This window comes from Xiphophorus couchianus, chromosome 9 (genome assembly GCF_001444195.1).
Source record: "Xiphophorus couchianus chromosome 9, X_couchianus-1.0, whole genome shotgun sequence".
Taxonomy (NCBI): domain Eukaryota; kingdom Metazoa; phylum Chordata; class Actinopteri; order Cyprinodontiformes; family Poeciliidae; genus Xiphophorus; species Xiphophorus couchianus.
In genome coordinates this window covers 29,154,647-29,171,198 of record NC_040236.1, presented here as the reverse complement: position 1 = coordinate 29,171,198, position 16,552 = coordinate 29,154,647, and the positions used below count along the sequence as shown (strand labels likewise).

Genomic DNA, 16,552 nt, shown 5'->3' with positions numbered 1-16,552 from the left:
GAGAGCATTTTTCAAGCATAGAAGCTTTGTGGATAAAACTCAGCACATTCATGTAAGCATGTAAGCTTGAACTGTGTATGCTTGTAGGAAGGATCATCGAGGATGAAGCCTGAAGCTTGAAAACACCTCATCATCTCCACCCTCACAGGCCTCCGTTGTGATTAAACAGAACCAGAAACAGAATTTTATGGTGGATATTTTGTAAGACTTGAAATTTTAGGGCCTGGAGAAAAAGACTGTGATGAACTAGTCTAAGAAATACAATGAGTTGCTTTACACGTTAATGAATTGTAAATCTTGTTGGGAAAGAGTAAAGAGAATCTAAAACAGTACATCTAAATTAAATATTAGCTATACTGAAGTCAAATCTTCAAATGGACAATGGATCAGAGAGAAACATTTTCATGTTTCATGATTAGGAGAAAATCTGAGGTGAACAAACATGCTTCTGAAAGCGGTTCACGTCGACTTTAATTTTACTTTAGAAATTAAAGAAAATAAAACTGTCTGTGGAGAGGTTTGTGATTTATTTAGAGAAGATTCTAAAAAATTCTCTCTGCATGATTCTACAAGTTTTGTCAAAGATCCCATCTGTGTGGTTTGAATGCAAACCATCAAATCAGACCAGCTGAAATTATAATATATTCTGCAGAAGATTCATGGCCTACTTAGCCTTTTTCAGATTCAACAGGAAGTCAAGTAGAAACTGAGAAAAATAAAGAAAGAACTATACAGTAAAAGAAAATTATTTAAAATATTTTATTTTATAACTTTCAGAATGAATTTGACCTCATTGAGAAAGCTTTACAATGCTGGTCAAAACTCCCAAACTCTCCTCTTGCCAGCATGTCATTAATTAAAATGAATACTCTTTCTTGTGAAAGCTTTTACTTCTCAGAGATTCCTCTTGAAACACCAAAGGGTTACTGGGAAAAGCTTAACTCTCTAAATTCGAAAGGAATGGGAAAAGACCTCATTTGAAATTAAGAACATTTCAACGAGAAACAAAACACTCGGCAGCTGAGCTCTGCCGAAGTTTTTCAAGATGTACTTTTAGTCCTTTGTGCTCCGACCTCTGCTTGTACAATTTAGTCCTAAGGCTTTCGTTTCTTGAAAATCAATTGTAGAGAATCATTCCCGACCATACAGGCTCCAGGACCTTGTGTACTCTAACATAACAGAGACCAAATCACAGTTAGGCCCCATTATTTCTCATCTGCTTAGCCTGCCATACAGTATTGAATCATACAAATTCCAACCTGTATCGGCATAAACACTCTCCTATATTTAACAATTTTTCTATTCTGGGAAATAGAATAGAAAAATCTCCCCATTCTTTCATTGAGTGGAGAGAAAAGGGTATCAATATTTTCAAAGATCTTCTCTATAACGTTGTTTTAGTGGTCTAAAATCCTATAGAGTTTATAAATTAAACTCTATAAATAGAGTTTAATTTACCAGGTTCAGTTTTTCTTTCATTTGCAGTTAAGACCAGCCATGCCTGCATACTGTGTACTGTGGGGCACATCTCTCCTAACTCACCCCAGTATGAAAAAAACCCCAGGTGTAATCACTGTGAAGAATGAATGAGGAGGAATTACTACAAGCTTTGGTTATGTCAAGCAGTATGGCAAATACCAGAGGTATTATATTATGAAGAGCAGTCTTTAAAAATAAAGCACATCTCCCAGTGAAAACAGTTAACATATAATGCATGTGTATTTTTAAATAAATCATACTGTTTGAAAATTACTCAAAACAAAATTAATGTATAATATTTCCCTTGTTGCTAATAAAAACAAACAAAGCAAAAAGTGCACAGCTGACAATGCCATACATCGCTGTATAGCAGGATCTGCATACGACTGGTAAATTGTACATTATGTTTTAGTTTCAGTGATGCACAGTGTGATCTCTAGGTCTGAAATCTCCCTTCCTTTCTGTTCTGTTCACTGCTGTATCGCTCTGCTGATATGATGAAAATCAATGGGTCCTCTATTCTGTGGCGTGGTTTGATGTCTGCTAATGAAATCTTATCTGCCATGAATCATCCATCTGATAGCTGCTGGGCCAGTGGCTGACAGAGGATTGTCTCTCCAGCTTTCTTTGTGGTCACATAAACAGAAAACCCTGAAATGTTATGGGAACGTTCTGATTTACCAACAAAAATGTGTTGAGTGTTAAAAGGAAACATTTGTGAAAAAAAAATGCCATTGGAATGACAAATATGTCACCTCAGAGTTCTTGTTGTTATTTAAAGACAAACCCAGGATTATGGTTTGTTCACAACTGTAATCAACATGAAAATCTATTTTATCATTTATGTTACTCTCAAGAATTTAACAATAAGTTGAAAGACAAAAACATAATAAAAGTGTGTCAAACAAAGTTAAGCCAGTGCAAGTATAGCATTGTAAAAAGCGTAAACTATAAAGCAATTCAGAATTAAGCATCAAGTTATAATTCTCTTAAACACTGACCTAAAACACTGACGAGATTTAATGCCAGCAGCATAAGCATCTAGAATGACCATGTATGAAAATGTATCCGTAATTTGAACAAAACAGAAATGAAAACAGGGAACAGAAACAGAATACTCTAAAAGCCCCACTGTAAAACCAGTGTTTCTCAGTTTAATAGTATCTGAAAATAAGTTATGTAAGTGTTCCACAAAGAACTAAATGTCTCATTTTTACATTATATTCCAAATCCAATACTCAACACCTGTCTCACTCTTAGTCATAAACCTTTTCAGGATCCCATTATTTCTACATCTCTCGAGCCATCCAGTATCAACCAAAACTCTGCTAATCTCTTCCTGTAGCTCTGTCTGTGCGTCACCCTGCCAGTGCATCCTCAGCTGATTGAAAATGACATCTGTTTGCACTGGTATGGCTTGTAGCCATGCAGTCCAAATAGACATGCAGCATTCAACCCTGACAAGTCCACAGGGTTGGCAAAGAGGGGATTTATCACACATGCACTGATGAAAGCAAAAGCTCTTCTTCTAACAAGTTTTGAGCTAAAGCTGACATTAATGAATGTATGAATGCAAATATCTATGAAAGGGTAAAGAATCAAATAGCAGAGTCCTTAAAAGACATGAGAAAAAATGTGAGAAAAGGTGAGTGTTCCAGGAAATACATTGTAGAACAAGATTTATTCCTGTTGATTGAAAGATAAACAAGAAAACTAGAAAATATGTAAGCAAATTAGTAAAATGAGTTCACACTTGAACTATTGATTGACTAATTGGATTAGTCTTTTACAACCCACACAGAAAAAAAGAAAAAAAAAACATTTTAACTGTTCTCATTTTAATCATGTCAAGTACAGTTAGGCCAAGCAGAATGAGCTTTTGAGATATGCACATCATGTACAAAATTAAATTAATATTATATGACAAATGCCACCAATTTTTGATTTTAAAGCCAGAGCTGTTAGCTCAAACCAGCCGTCAATTTCCGACAGATGGATTGACATAAGCAATTGTTATATAAAGAGATGGTAACAAAATATGACATTCTGCTTTATATTTTTAAGTCTATCTCCCCACAGATATGAAAAAACCACCCCAGATCAAGACCATAAAATGATGTGAGTCAACAAAAAGAAGGCCTTTGATGATGAGTTTCTCCTTTTCTGGCCTTACTTTCCCCAGGGGATTTCTCGCACGCATAGTTACTCCTTATGCTGCTTACTTGCTCGGAGATTTCACATCACCAACCATCGTTCTCTTAACTCTACTAGTTCTCAGATTGTTTCCCCTCCACCTCTCCAGGGACTGGATGTATAAAACACTTTTCACTCATCCATCCTCTGTAGCTCTGTCCTGAGTCAGTTGTTTTTCTGTGTTGGTTTTTACTCCGAAATTGAATACAGTGTCTATTCCTCTGAGCTGTATGCCACTTTGAATATGGCTGGTCAATGTGCTTACAGTGAGATTAAAGAAGACCTAATCATTTGAGTAGACATAATAATCTGAATTGACTCAAATCTGATGTAAAACTCCTGTTGCAGGTGTTTCAACATTATAAACCAAAATGTTTTAATTTTAACTGACTAGTCCAGTCAAGACCTAAAACAACATAATAAGTACACATGCCAGTCTTTGTAATAGTTATAGGTATATGACCCAAACAGTCATGGGGGGGTCAAGAGAGGTCCCACAGCATTTGAAGCAAAATTTGAGGGCTTTCATAAAGCAACTCAATATATCAAATTGTAATAATCACTGCATTGTTCTCCACTTGTCTAGATCATAGAGTATGATGGCAAAAAAGATGCCTTTTATTCAAAATGTATTAGAATATCAAGGCCTGGTTAAATTTGTTTGGAAACCTTGTGTTCTCATGAAATAAAACTTGGTACTTGGTGTCAAAGGAACACCACATACAAAGTGGAATATTGGGGAGGTAGTTTTATGATATGGGGATTCTTTTCTTCACATGGAACCGTTTTTTGTCAAAATGGATGAATATCAATCTTTTCATTTAACACAAAATCTGTGGACTCAACTGATGGGGGCTGTGGACAAGATGTGTCTTCACGATTACTTGACTTGGAGAACTTTTGCATCGAAAAAAGGGTTAAACATAAACACACAAGTAAGTTTCATTGTTGTCGCAGGCAGTGGCATTTTCGTACAGTACCACGAAGGAGGCCCAGGCATGGTGCGGTTTTAAGGGTCACTTGTACAATGGAAACAGATAAAATAGGATACCAGCCCCTGTTGTACCCCTCAGTAGAAACAAGGCACAAAAGACTGCTCTCTTAAGTCATTGTATATGTGACATAAGTTTTAAAAAATTATTTAGCGTGGTCTCAATTGCTACTTCACAAAAACCCGGAATGATACAAAAGGTGAGCAGACTGTTGAGATCCACTGTATTTGGCCAGTTGAATGACCTTTTACTGCCCTGCATAATCTTGATCTAGAGTTTAGTGCCTAAGATGCCAAAACTCAGAGTGGTGAGAATAATAGAAAAGAAAGAGGAACGATTAAATGAATCACAAACTATATTTACAGGTATATTTTACATAAAAATCCCAGATACATTTTCTCAGGCCGACACCCCTAATCTGTTAACAGTATTAAACAAATCATTCAAATATGGCACTGAAATAAATGTAATTACTTTCTTTTAGCTAACACTGTTTTTGGATGCAGTCAGTAGGGACTCTCCTTGTTGTCTTGTCATTAACCAGATTAACACAAGGACACCCGCAGTTACATCAAAGTGATGACACAGTTGCTGCAGCAACAGCAGCTGCAGCACCAGAGCTTTTTTCCTAGTTTATAAATAAAGCCACTGATGGGATATTAAATTAGGCTAAACATTTATGAGTGGAAATAACCAACTACTCTGACTGCAGCATGGCAGAGAGGCGACTCAGACTGAAAACAGCACCCTCAATCTGTTGGGATTAGTGATCTGCATTGCTTCCTGTTTTTATCCAATTAGCCATGTGTAAAATCTTTACTCAAATATAAAAGTCCACCATTAAAGATGTGGATAACCCTAATTCAAGGAATATTAAAACTCAAATGTATTCACATTCTTGATATGTCTAAAGCAGGGACCAGCCAAAAGCACAAATTTTAAAACTGTATAATCCTCTGACAACACTGTTTTTCCAAAATGAATGTCATACATCACTCATAAAAACAGTCAGATTATGCCATAGAAGAACTTCATCTTCCCCCAGCTGCCAGTGGATTACACAAACATGTCTGTTTATCTGGCTCTGAATCTTGGGCATCATTACATAAGCATGCCAGTGTATGCATAAGTGGGTGTGTGTGCATAGAGGAAAGAAAGATGAATTTGGACAGCTTTTTGTGCTGTGACTGGGAATAAATATGGTGGTAACAAAAAGTAAATTCATTTCTTATTCTGTCCTTCACCTCCCCATTTTCCTAATCCCTGCTGTCAATCATCCAGATTGTTGGTAAATCCATTCAGAGGTACAGTTATATCTGAACACCTTGGCTTTCCTTTGTGTTGCCTAAGCTTTTTTGCAAAGTCACGCAAATGTTCGACTGAAAATGTGTTAGCATATGTGTGCACACTTGTGTTATTAGGAAAATCCAGTGACTCATACAGACACTGAAGAACCTACGTCAGGGCAGTCAATCAGCTTTCTATCCTTTCAGCGTATTTCACTTAAGAGCGTCTACAGCAAATTTGTCATGATACTGTAATTAGGCTAAGGTGTCATTAAATTGAACACATATTAATTTAACATGTACTAAGACAGAAATTTCCTGAGCAAAAAAAAAAACCCCTGCTGCTGCCAAAATTTCCATCCACATGTTTTCACTTTATTTGGGCTTGAGTATCCCAAAGCTCCCATCACACAGTTTTCTAACATGTATGCTACTGTACTGAAAACATGCTACCAGGATCAAACTGTAAGGAAATGAAGAGAATTTTGTAGAATATCACCTGTCATGTTTTTACAGTATGTGTCCTTTTTTTTTGGATCATGTTGTGGAATTCACAGTATTCTGCTAAGTAAGAACAAGGTAACAAGGTTACTTTTGCCTTAATGTCATAATAAGTGGGACTGAAATTCCAACATTTTAAGTACCCGCAAGTAGTCACAAACTGATTACATCACACATCAATCAGAAAACAAGGCAGTTGTCACTTTTACTTTCAGTTTTAAGCATTCAGAATGTCGAGGTGAGAGAATCTCACCTCACCATGCAGATAGTATAGTGTAAGATGAGAGAGTCCGTCACCTTCCTGCATTGTTTTTAAATTGCAGTTTCGTAGATTTTGTAGCAGTGGTGGACATGTACAGTATACATATAGTGTGAGAGCTGCAAATCACATATGGAAGGGTTATTTTCATATAAGTCTCACTTTTCCAGCAAAGCAAAAGACCAATATGCAATGTGATGATGGTCATATTATTTGTAAAATGGAATAAAGGCAAAAAATAACCATGGAAGCAAAATGTTTGTATCATAGTTTAGCAATAAAAATGGCATTTTTCTAATAAAACTGCTGAGGTTGAGCTTGGATATAAACTATGTTACGTTAAGTGAGTTTTACTTTGTTCTGTTTCATTTCATCAAACCATTTCTTCAAGGTAACAGAAATCAATTTCATCTCATAATGTCATAATATACATGTCTGGACTTTAATTGGCATGTAAATAATCATTTATCTTGAATTATAGAGAGCTTCTAGCACAGTAGTATTTAAAAGTTGATAATGAATAAGTTGCACCTCTGGGTTCATTTCAATAAATCAAATACAAATTTATTCAGCAACAAATTAAAATGTGTAGGTTAAAGTGAAAAAATGTGCACACAAAGAGCCCCTGTCAGTTGCTTGATTAGAGAGGCATGAGTCAGAGGTAAAAATCAGACAGGTGAAATAGCAGAATGAGCAGATTGAACCTGCAGACATGCTTAGTGACAACACCGATCTATCCTCCAGCTTGGAAAAAATAGACACTCAATTTACTTTGTACTGAGCCACTTCAGCAGTCATTTGTCCTCATCCACTTTGCCTCATCATTGTGCCACATTGCAGCTTAAGAAATTAGGGGAAAACTAACTATGTCATGTGGCAATCCCTACTTCCCAAATAACATTAAAAAGAATATTATACAATATTATACAAGCATATCTGGCTCCTAAGAAGCAAATTACAGACAATAGCCAGGAGATATCATGCACTGCTGTGGAATCTACTAGCCACTGAAATTAGAGACAAAAACATTTTGTGTCAATTTTAGCATCCATTAGCAAACTAAGACCTTAATTTGACTTTTTTACAGTCTTAAGAAGCCGGGAAGGAAAATTATTAGGGCCAATTAATGTGTCTTTATCAAGGTTTTTATTTGAGATAGAGTCATAATTATTTGAAAAACACTTAGGGGTTGTTAATTTATTTCAAAAAAGCAGCCCAAGCGCAGGCATGTTTAACTCAAAACAACAGAAAGCGATATTTATGAAAGCTCCTTTCCACAAATTCACAAAGCAGAATTTATTAATTTCTGTATTTAAAAAAAAATCTATTTCAATAACAAAATTATTACATGTATAATAGATTAGCTACTCCCGAGTCTTTTTGCTCAGTTTTACTATAAGCCAAAAATAATGGAGATAAATTCTTCTATGACTACAGACGTAAAGACTGCAAAGGAGTCCACCATATGGCTCTCTACTTTGCTACAGTCCAGTCAAAGGTTTATCCAACCTCTGTGAGACGGTTTAATTCCAATCACTGGTAACTAGGATTAACAGAACTACGTGTCTAAAGCCCAAGAAGTGTATGTCGTAGGCCATACTATTTCAAACAATCTGAAAAATGTTCAAAGTAATCAGCATTCTGCCAACATGCTAGTTTTTCTATTGTTTGAGTGTTATCAGTGTTGAGACTAGACTTAAGTTTCTTCTTTTGGTAACTACACAGGAAATGCCAAAGGGTCATTAGAGATTAGAAGGCTGTTCCGCTCAAAACATAAACATGGACAAATATGTAAAGTGTGGAGTCGGGTTTTGGCTCTAGGAATCAGAAGTATACGTTTTAACTTGATCTGTTTTCCTCTAAAGAAGATCACACTGGCAGTTAATGAATTTGGATTAAACCTACATGTATATGGACTAAGACTATTCACCCAACCATTTCCAACACTCATCCAAATGTTGTAAAGCACAAAAAACATTTTAATTTATTGTTGCCCAAAAGGAAAGTTAAAGAGTTATTTTTTATGGGGAGAACAGTAGGGAATATAAGGATTTCCTATCTTAAGGGCCAAAGTGGAATACCCACATATTCTGTTTTGCAAAGTAAAATATGATGCCCAAAACAAAGATCCGAACAATTTATAGCATGTGGGAATAAAACTCACAGCATCTACTATGTTTAGCATGTGCTGTAAAAAGATCTAAATCACTGAAAACAGACACACATCTCATCTGCTCTCATCTACTGTCTTTCAAGCTAAAGCAGAGAGAATGGGGAAAAAAAATACACTAGCGGCATGCTTAGACTTGAATGATGGCAGCAGTACTTAAAATTTCTAAATACTTTTTCAGGTATACAAGTCCAGCTAAAGAAAACAGAGTTGCATCAGTATTTTATTATAAAACGACTACAGTTTCATGGCACTTTTAGTTTTGTACTCAAGTGTTTATTTTTGTTCAGTTTGATGGATGTGAAGAATACCTCAACTTCAGTCCCTTGGACAACTTAGAAAATCAAAGGGAAGACTACCAGAAAGCAGTTGTCCAGGAGACAGTAAATGACACTTGCTGCAAGAAGGGTAAGCCTAAATAAAGTAGTTTGTTTGCTGAGTGCTGTAGACCAAACTTCGTCACTGGATTTCTTCAAATCCAGGCCGTATCGAGTGACAACATTTTTCAAGACAAAATTAATTTATTTCCCACAATAGAAACGGAAAGAAGTAGGTTTGATGCATCCATTTGACTGTTCGTGCCGACTTAAAATTATCAGCTCGGTGTTGCGTACAAAACAGCGTGATGCGAACACTGTTTCCTGCTGAGCAGTTTCCTGTGTGAATCAACGCGTCACTGAGCATGCAGTGGTAAAAAGTGACCTTTGTGTGGGCATGTTCGGCAGAGGTCCACATTGAGTCTTCATAGAGCATGCGCAGACATCTGAGGAGTGAAGTACACCAAAGTATGTCGGGGCCTTATTCAACAGGTTGTTAATTTACCAAAGTGTGACTGAGTTAGTTAATGCCATCAACCTTGCTTAGCTGGTCGTGAGAAGTAGAGTGGCTAAAGCTTTTCTTCTGCCTACATCTTCCAGAATGTTGTGCGGTTCTGGATCAGAGTTTAGTGAAATTATTAACACTCTATCGGATGTATTTTCTATTAATATTGATGACGTGTCTATTGCAATAGATATAGTTATTGTTTTGTCGCCCAGACCAAAGTGGCACAGAATTCAAGTTGTTCAACATTTACAGTGATGTTTCCATAATCTGTCATGTTTTAGGGAGACATGCCATCTTATGGTTTTGATCCAATGCCTTTTCAAAGTCACCGCTGCTGTCTACCAGGTCACTTTAGATCATTTCTCTTTTCCCTCTGATGACAACACAGAGATGCTGATTTTATTTTGCTACATGACTTGGAACCTGCCAACAGAGCCTGTAGCTTAATGCCCAATTTATTGACTACAATATCACTGTGCATGATTAATGAGCAAACTGGCCTGAGGTAAACCCCAAAAGGCACGTTTTGACTATGATACAAAACCTTCTTTCCCCTGAACCCTCTTTTGGCTGGGCTTTTGTTTGTTAGCAGTTCCATTGTGACGTCCTAGTGAGTGGTAACTCCACCCATGAGAGCAGTGTTGACTGAGGTCTCACTTAGAGATATGGTAAAAAGGAATCCATTGCTATATATACTGCTCAAAAAAATAAAGGGAACACTTTAAGTGTTAAACACCCGTTTAAGTGTTCCCTTTATTTTTTTGAGCAGTGTAGTTTTTCAGCAAAAAAATATATATATATAATCACTGATTATGTCCCTAATAAATGTTATAACGTACCGTATGTTGTGTCACTACAAGCTTCAAGGAAAGGTGCAACTGAAGCAAATTTTAAAGGGATTTTTTTCAATGCAAACCACTGTTACTTATTACTTTAGGCAACAGGACACAGCTATAAAAGCAATATGTGCTTTCTTAACATCTCAGATGTGCTACATTAGATCACCTCAATGCTGCCCTGATGCAGTAATTTATGCTAAAGAAGCCTGGACTAAGCACTAAGTGCATATCATACATAGTACATAGGCTTTCTTTTTATTTGGTGGACTTTTCCGTATTATCTGTTTTTCTTTGGTGTTATTCATTTATCTAATTTTCTAAGAAATTCAGTTATGGGTAATAATTAGCTCTCAGCTAACAGAAATAAACACAAAGTCCCGGAAACCCACGAACGGAATTTATATGTATTTCACTTTTTGATTTAAATCGTTCAAATACACAACTTTGAACTATTATTCGATTTACTGTGATGCACTTCTATGAAAATAAAAGGAATTCTTTCAAGATACAGCAGAAAATACCCTCCCTAAGTAAAGTAATAGCTAACTTTAAGATGAAATAGTTAAAACAACTCCCCCTTTAAGCAGCACTTGTGAACAAGATACTCAGGTTGCTAATTTCTATCAAATTCTCCACACCTTAGAAAAATACGTAGTTAAATTGACATTACTTAAAGATAGGATAACATTATGCCTGTTTTCAGTATTGCTTCATCTCACAGTGTGCAAGCACTAAAACACTGATATGCCAAGATTCCATCAGATTTTGTTAATTGTTAAACCCCATCCAGTCAGAAATAATTTGCAGAGCTAACACTGCTGCATTATCTTGTTATTGTGATAAAAGTGCCCCATATCTTTCTTGCATTTCTCAAGATCACGTCTTTAGGAAAAGAGATGGTAATCCCAACCACCAGCATGAGGATGATCACCTCTACTGATCTTAATTACAATTAAGTAACCCTCCCACATCTTCTACCCTCGTGTGTCAGGAAGAGACAGTCATGCTGGCAGTGGCGCTGGGCTTTAAAAAGCAGAGCTAGCCAGGATTAGCATCCAATTTTAACACCTGAACGTAATCCTGCCCTAACACACTCTATGTTAAGCTTGTACTAGCTTTGCTAATGGAAGGAAAGCAAATGCAAACAGTGGTTTTTACCATCACATTTGTTACTTAACCTGGGGCTTGACGTAATGCAGACAGTGAAAGGACAGCTCACTTGCCGGAGAAGAAGAAACATTAAATAAGGTCATTGATCTCTTTGGTGATCAAATTGGAAAGATCTGTATTTGAAATATGTCCTTAATTATCAACTTTATTTTTATTAAAAAATGTGTTCAACATTTCAAATATTTCAAACTCTGTATTTGGTAATAAAAACATTTCTAATATAGCGAGATCCAATTTTAACCTTTAAAACACAACCGTCATCAGGAGGAAATAGTACATGACTAACAAGTTCAAACCTTAACTACTCTCTATTGTGCTGCCACTGAACCTCTGATTGCACATTTATCAAGACTCTCATGCAGCGCTGACCAAATGTATTAATGCCACTGAAAACCTGCAAATGACCACTACCTAAAATAATAAATTTTTTAATTGCAGTATTATAAAGGACATTAAACTATTGTGAATTTAATGTGAAAAAATTAACATTAAGAAATAACAGTTTTTAATGAAGTTACCAGTGGCACATTTGTAAACATAATTTGTAAGTATATTTTAAGATTATACTTCTTATATAAAAACCTTAACAATCAAGCTCCATCATACATCAAAGATCTGATTGTTCCATACAATCCTAACAGAGCATTTCACTCTCAGATTGCAGGAGTAGTGGTGGTTCCTAGAATTTCTAAAAGTAGACATTGGGAGGCAGATCTTTTTGTTCTCACGCTCTTCTCCAATGGAACCAGCTCCCAAGTTTTAATCCATGAGGAAGACACCCTATCTACTTTTAAGTCTAGGCTAAAAATGTTCCTCTTTGATAAAGCTTATTGTTAAAAACAGCTTCCCCCAGTCGTTGGACAAGTGGGGAGTAATGGACAGTAGATTGTCAGCCCTATGTTTTCTCTTTTTTTCTCTCTCTCCATCAAAGGTCTGGCATTCTACTGATAACGTTCAACAGGCTTTTCAATCATTTTTCCAATAGAGTCAATGGCACCATGCAACCTAACTAGTTTCCCAGGGTTTTGTAGGAGAAACAGGCCTACACCATCACAGATTCATCACCATGCCTAACAGATCTCATTGGAAAAGAAAAGGCTTTACCATTAACATTTCTTTCTTGGCAAAGAGCTTCTGATTGTCATTGCATGTCTTTGCTGCAGTTCACTAACCAGTAACCTTTAAAGAATTGTTTTATCGCTATTACCATCTTGTTAACTTTATAGAAAGATAAACGTGGGACCTCTTCCAACATTGTGGTTAGTTGCTAATAGAAACAAGCAGTGCATTTCCCTCAGGTATATCCTTAACCCTCGAGCGGTCTTAAGAGACAGGGTCCATTGGATAGCTTTTTACCCTGTGCGTGTCCCAGCAGGACCTGACTGACCCCGCATGGGCTTTTACGAGGTTTTTCTTTTTACATGGTTTCAGAAACTTACAGGTTGACGAGAAATGCCCACCTGTAACCTGTATCGCTCCCCTGCTGTCCTGCTATAACATCTGTCATGCTCCACCTGAGCATAGTGCTAAGACTGTGGGAGGGCTAAAGTCATGGATTATTTAAAAGTCCTAGAAATACTTGACATAAAATTTTACAGTATGCTTGAAGATACCAAGAATTGTGCCACTGTTGAGTTTATTACAAATATTTGTTTTAATAAGGTTGGATTTTTATAACTTTACAGTTTGAGACTATACTATAGCAATAATTGTTATTTGCAAACGTTACAGATATGTTAATATATACCACCTGGCCAACACTTCATGCACTTCCAAATAAACATGGCTAAATGTATGTGTAAATGTAATATTAAAAATAGCCTCAAAAAGTAAATTTGTGAAAAATGAACCGGAACTTTAGGAATACTTTTGAAAATCTCATTCTGAAAATCTCCCAGGATTTCTTTCAAGACAATACAGGAGGAGGAAGCAGTTGCATCCTCTAATTTCTAAATATACAGACACAGATGCACGCTTCGATACTTCATGCTAATAAAATTCATCTAATTGGCAGAGTACAGCTCTGGGTTCATTAATATTACTAAATTAACTTGAATTAAGAATCTAGAGTTGCTTGAAACATTGAAACAGATGGTGAACACTAGTAATGATGTCCTCTTTTACAAACTGTTTGATTAACACTTTTTTTGCATTTTTCTGTGCCAAAATGTTTTCATGAAGTTTTAGATATTTTAAGGTTGCTTAAATAATAAAATAATTTTGACACCTGAATTTTGTTCTGGGGATATTAACAGAAATTGATCACTGATTCTCAAATTTATTAATAAAAAAGAGTAAAGGAAACAGATGCATGGAGGGCTTCATTTCCCAGCTGCAGAACCATAGGGATTCATACTAATATCACCGGCCTACCTCTGGTGATGTCATCAATTAAAGAGACATGATCCTAAAACTACATTCAAATCCCTAACAATGGCAAAGGCGAAGGGCAAATTATACCTTAAAATTCATATCCTGATACAGATGCAACATTCTCGTAACACCACAGTGTTAAATGTGCCAGTGGTATGAACACATAGCAGAGACAGGGTGAGCACATCATACAAAGAGAATTTATACAAGTAAGCCAGATGGGCACATAAGCTGTCCAGCACAACAAATCCAAATAATCCTCCATGATGGGAAGTGGCAAAAAGGAGTAGGGGGGTACTCCAACATATGCGGACACACTCGCTAAGGTACAAGCTTCAATTAGCCTCGCCATTGTGCCTCTATCATAAACATTCAGTGGCTGTGCCCTTTTCTAAGAATAACATGCAAGTCACTGAAATGTGCACTTAAAATAAGAGTGGCTGATGACATTTGAACCTCCCAAACATAGCAGATGAAGCACAGTAGGACAAGGGCATAAAGAAGGATTACCCTATATGTGTATATATATATACATATATATATATATATATATGAATGGGTGGTGGGGGTGGGATGGGGAGTTCATAGCATAATAAAAAATTAGAATAAAAACAGCTTACCTTCCATCATGGTTGCAGATTTGCATTCCTCTATTTCCAAAGAGCCTGAAATGAAAGCAGGAGGCACGGGGAGGGGGACAGGAGAAGAAGCCCCCGGTTACAGATATTCAGTGGAACTGATGGGCAGCAAAGCAGCTGCAAGCTCGTGGATAACGCCCTGGCTAACTGTGAGCCTCCAACAATCCCAGACGCTGCCTGTCAACTAGCTCGAAAGGAAGAGAGGAAGAAAAAGAGAGGAGAGAGGAGGGGTAGGGGCTAGGCTAGCTGTCCATTAAGCCATGGATGCTTCTACTGCTACTGCTGCTGCTGTGGCTCTAGCCTACACGCAGAAGAGGATGCTGAGCGGTGGGGAAAAAGCCAACTGAAGGAAAAAGAGGCAGGGAGGGGAGGCGGAGAACAGACTGGGAGGGAGGGAGGATTGTGTGTGTGTGTGTGTTTTTAACGAGGGGCGACAGCGTTGAGGAGGGACACAGGCAGTGTGCTGAGGTCACAGATGACCTCAGCCAATCTCTGTAGCTCTCTGCAAAGTCACATGGCTTACAGCTAGAATCTCCTGACACCACAGCTCAAAAGGGACGCTGCATTAACCAACTCAGTTCCCTGACAAATAAGTATCGGCATACACTGCATAAGAACATATTTACAAAGGCACAGAGGAGAACTGAAAAGCAAAAAGGCTCGTACAATTAAAACCAACAATAGGCAAATGTGGTAAACAAACACAGAATCACCCCTCCTCACCACCCTACCTTATGTCAGTGCAGTGAGTCAACCGTACCATGCAGAGAATGGCATTATTTAGTCACACACAGGATAATATGGAAGTGACTACCCAAGAACAGTCGTGCACTCATTACTGCAGAAAAATATTTACCCTACACTGTCCTGTGTAGTGACTATTTCTGTAGTAGCAGATTGTGCCTGTCCTGCCCTGCATGGAATACCTCTGTGGTTTCACTCTGCCCTCTCTCTCTCTCCTCCCCCCTTCGATTCACTCAAACCTCCGCCCTGCTTCACTCTGCAGCCTTTTTTACTGTCACCGTGCTCACCAAGCTGCACTGGGAGCAGGATCGATCTGTGTGACGTCAAGGCAACGCAGGCTACAGCTGCAACCAACAAGCACAAAGGACTGACAGCAGCCCAGCCTCCGGAAAGGGGTGTGTGCTAGTGTTTGTCTAAGTACTCATTAACTGTCTATGACAGGGTAAAATGAGGCATGTGAATGAGTACATACAGACATGCACAAAATGTAGTGGTGACAGCAGTGTCTGTAGTAAGTTTACAATATATATTTTTTATGACATCTACATTTCATAAAAACAATTAGATGTTTTGTCCTGAATGTGAGATTTTTTCCTTTAAACATACTAGTACACTTACTACTAAATGTTCTAGTTTTAAATTCAAACATTACAAGTAAATTGTAATAAGTAGCATAAAAGTCTATTATTGACACGTAAAAAACACGTCAATAATAATGTCAGTTAATGGAATTTAAATAAATGGAAACATTTTTATCTAGGCTTCCTTTACATTTTCCATAACATTTTCTGTTTTTTCAATCGTGACCTCTGTGTAGATAGATATATTTAGCAACACTGAAAACTTATGTTGTGTTTGCACAACTTGTCTGCATGCAAACCCACTTATGGAGAGACAAAAAAACTAACCTGGTTATTCTAGATTATAAAAATGTTTGTAATTTGTTCTGCCACGACCATGTGCATCTGTCTAAAAATATTTTAAACTGTTGAAGCTAACACTGACTTTAATTTAATGAGAATACATGTGACAGGACTAGAATTTAATTCTTCTAAATATCTTTAGTTGTGGGTGAGGGGGGAC

At 37.1% G+C, this 16,552-nt stretch overlaps 1 protein-coding gene across 5 annotated transcripts in view; it reads right to left on the bottom strand.

The window, feature by feature from the left end:
* Nucleotides 1–16,552, bottom strand: part of sgip1a (SH3GL interacting endocytic adaptor 1a) — a 70,086-nt gene that overhangs the window by 41,194 nt on the left and 12,340 nt on the right. The window contains exons 1-2 of one of the 5 annotated variants that reach the window (XM_028027671.1): nt 15,457–15,656; nt 14,708–14,752 (exon numbers count right to left, since the gene is read on the bottom strand). The exons of 3 other annotated variants lie outside the window; for them this stretch is intronic. In XM_028027671.1, the coding sequence (XP_027883472.1) occupies nt 14,708–14,717 (10 nt within the window). In that variant the 5' untranslated portion in view covers nt 14,718–14,752; nt 15,457–15,656. Of the gene's footprint in view, nt 1–14,707; nt 15,253–15,456; nt 15,657–16,552 lie in introns of those variants that run through there. One more of the 5 variants, XM_028027670.1, reaches the window with a different exon arrangement.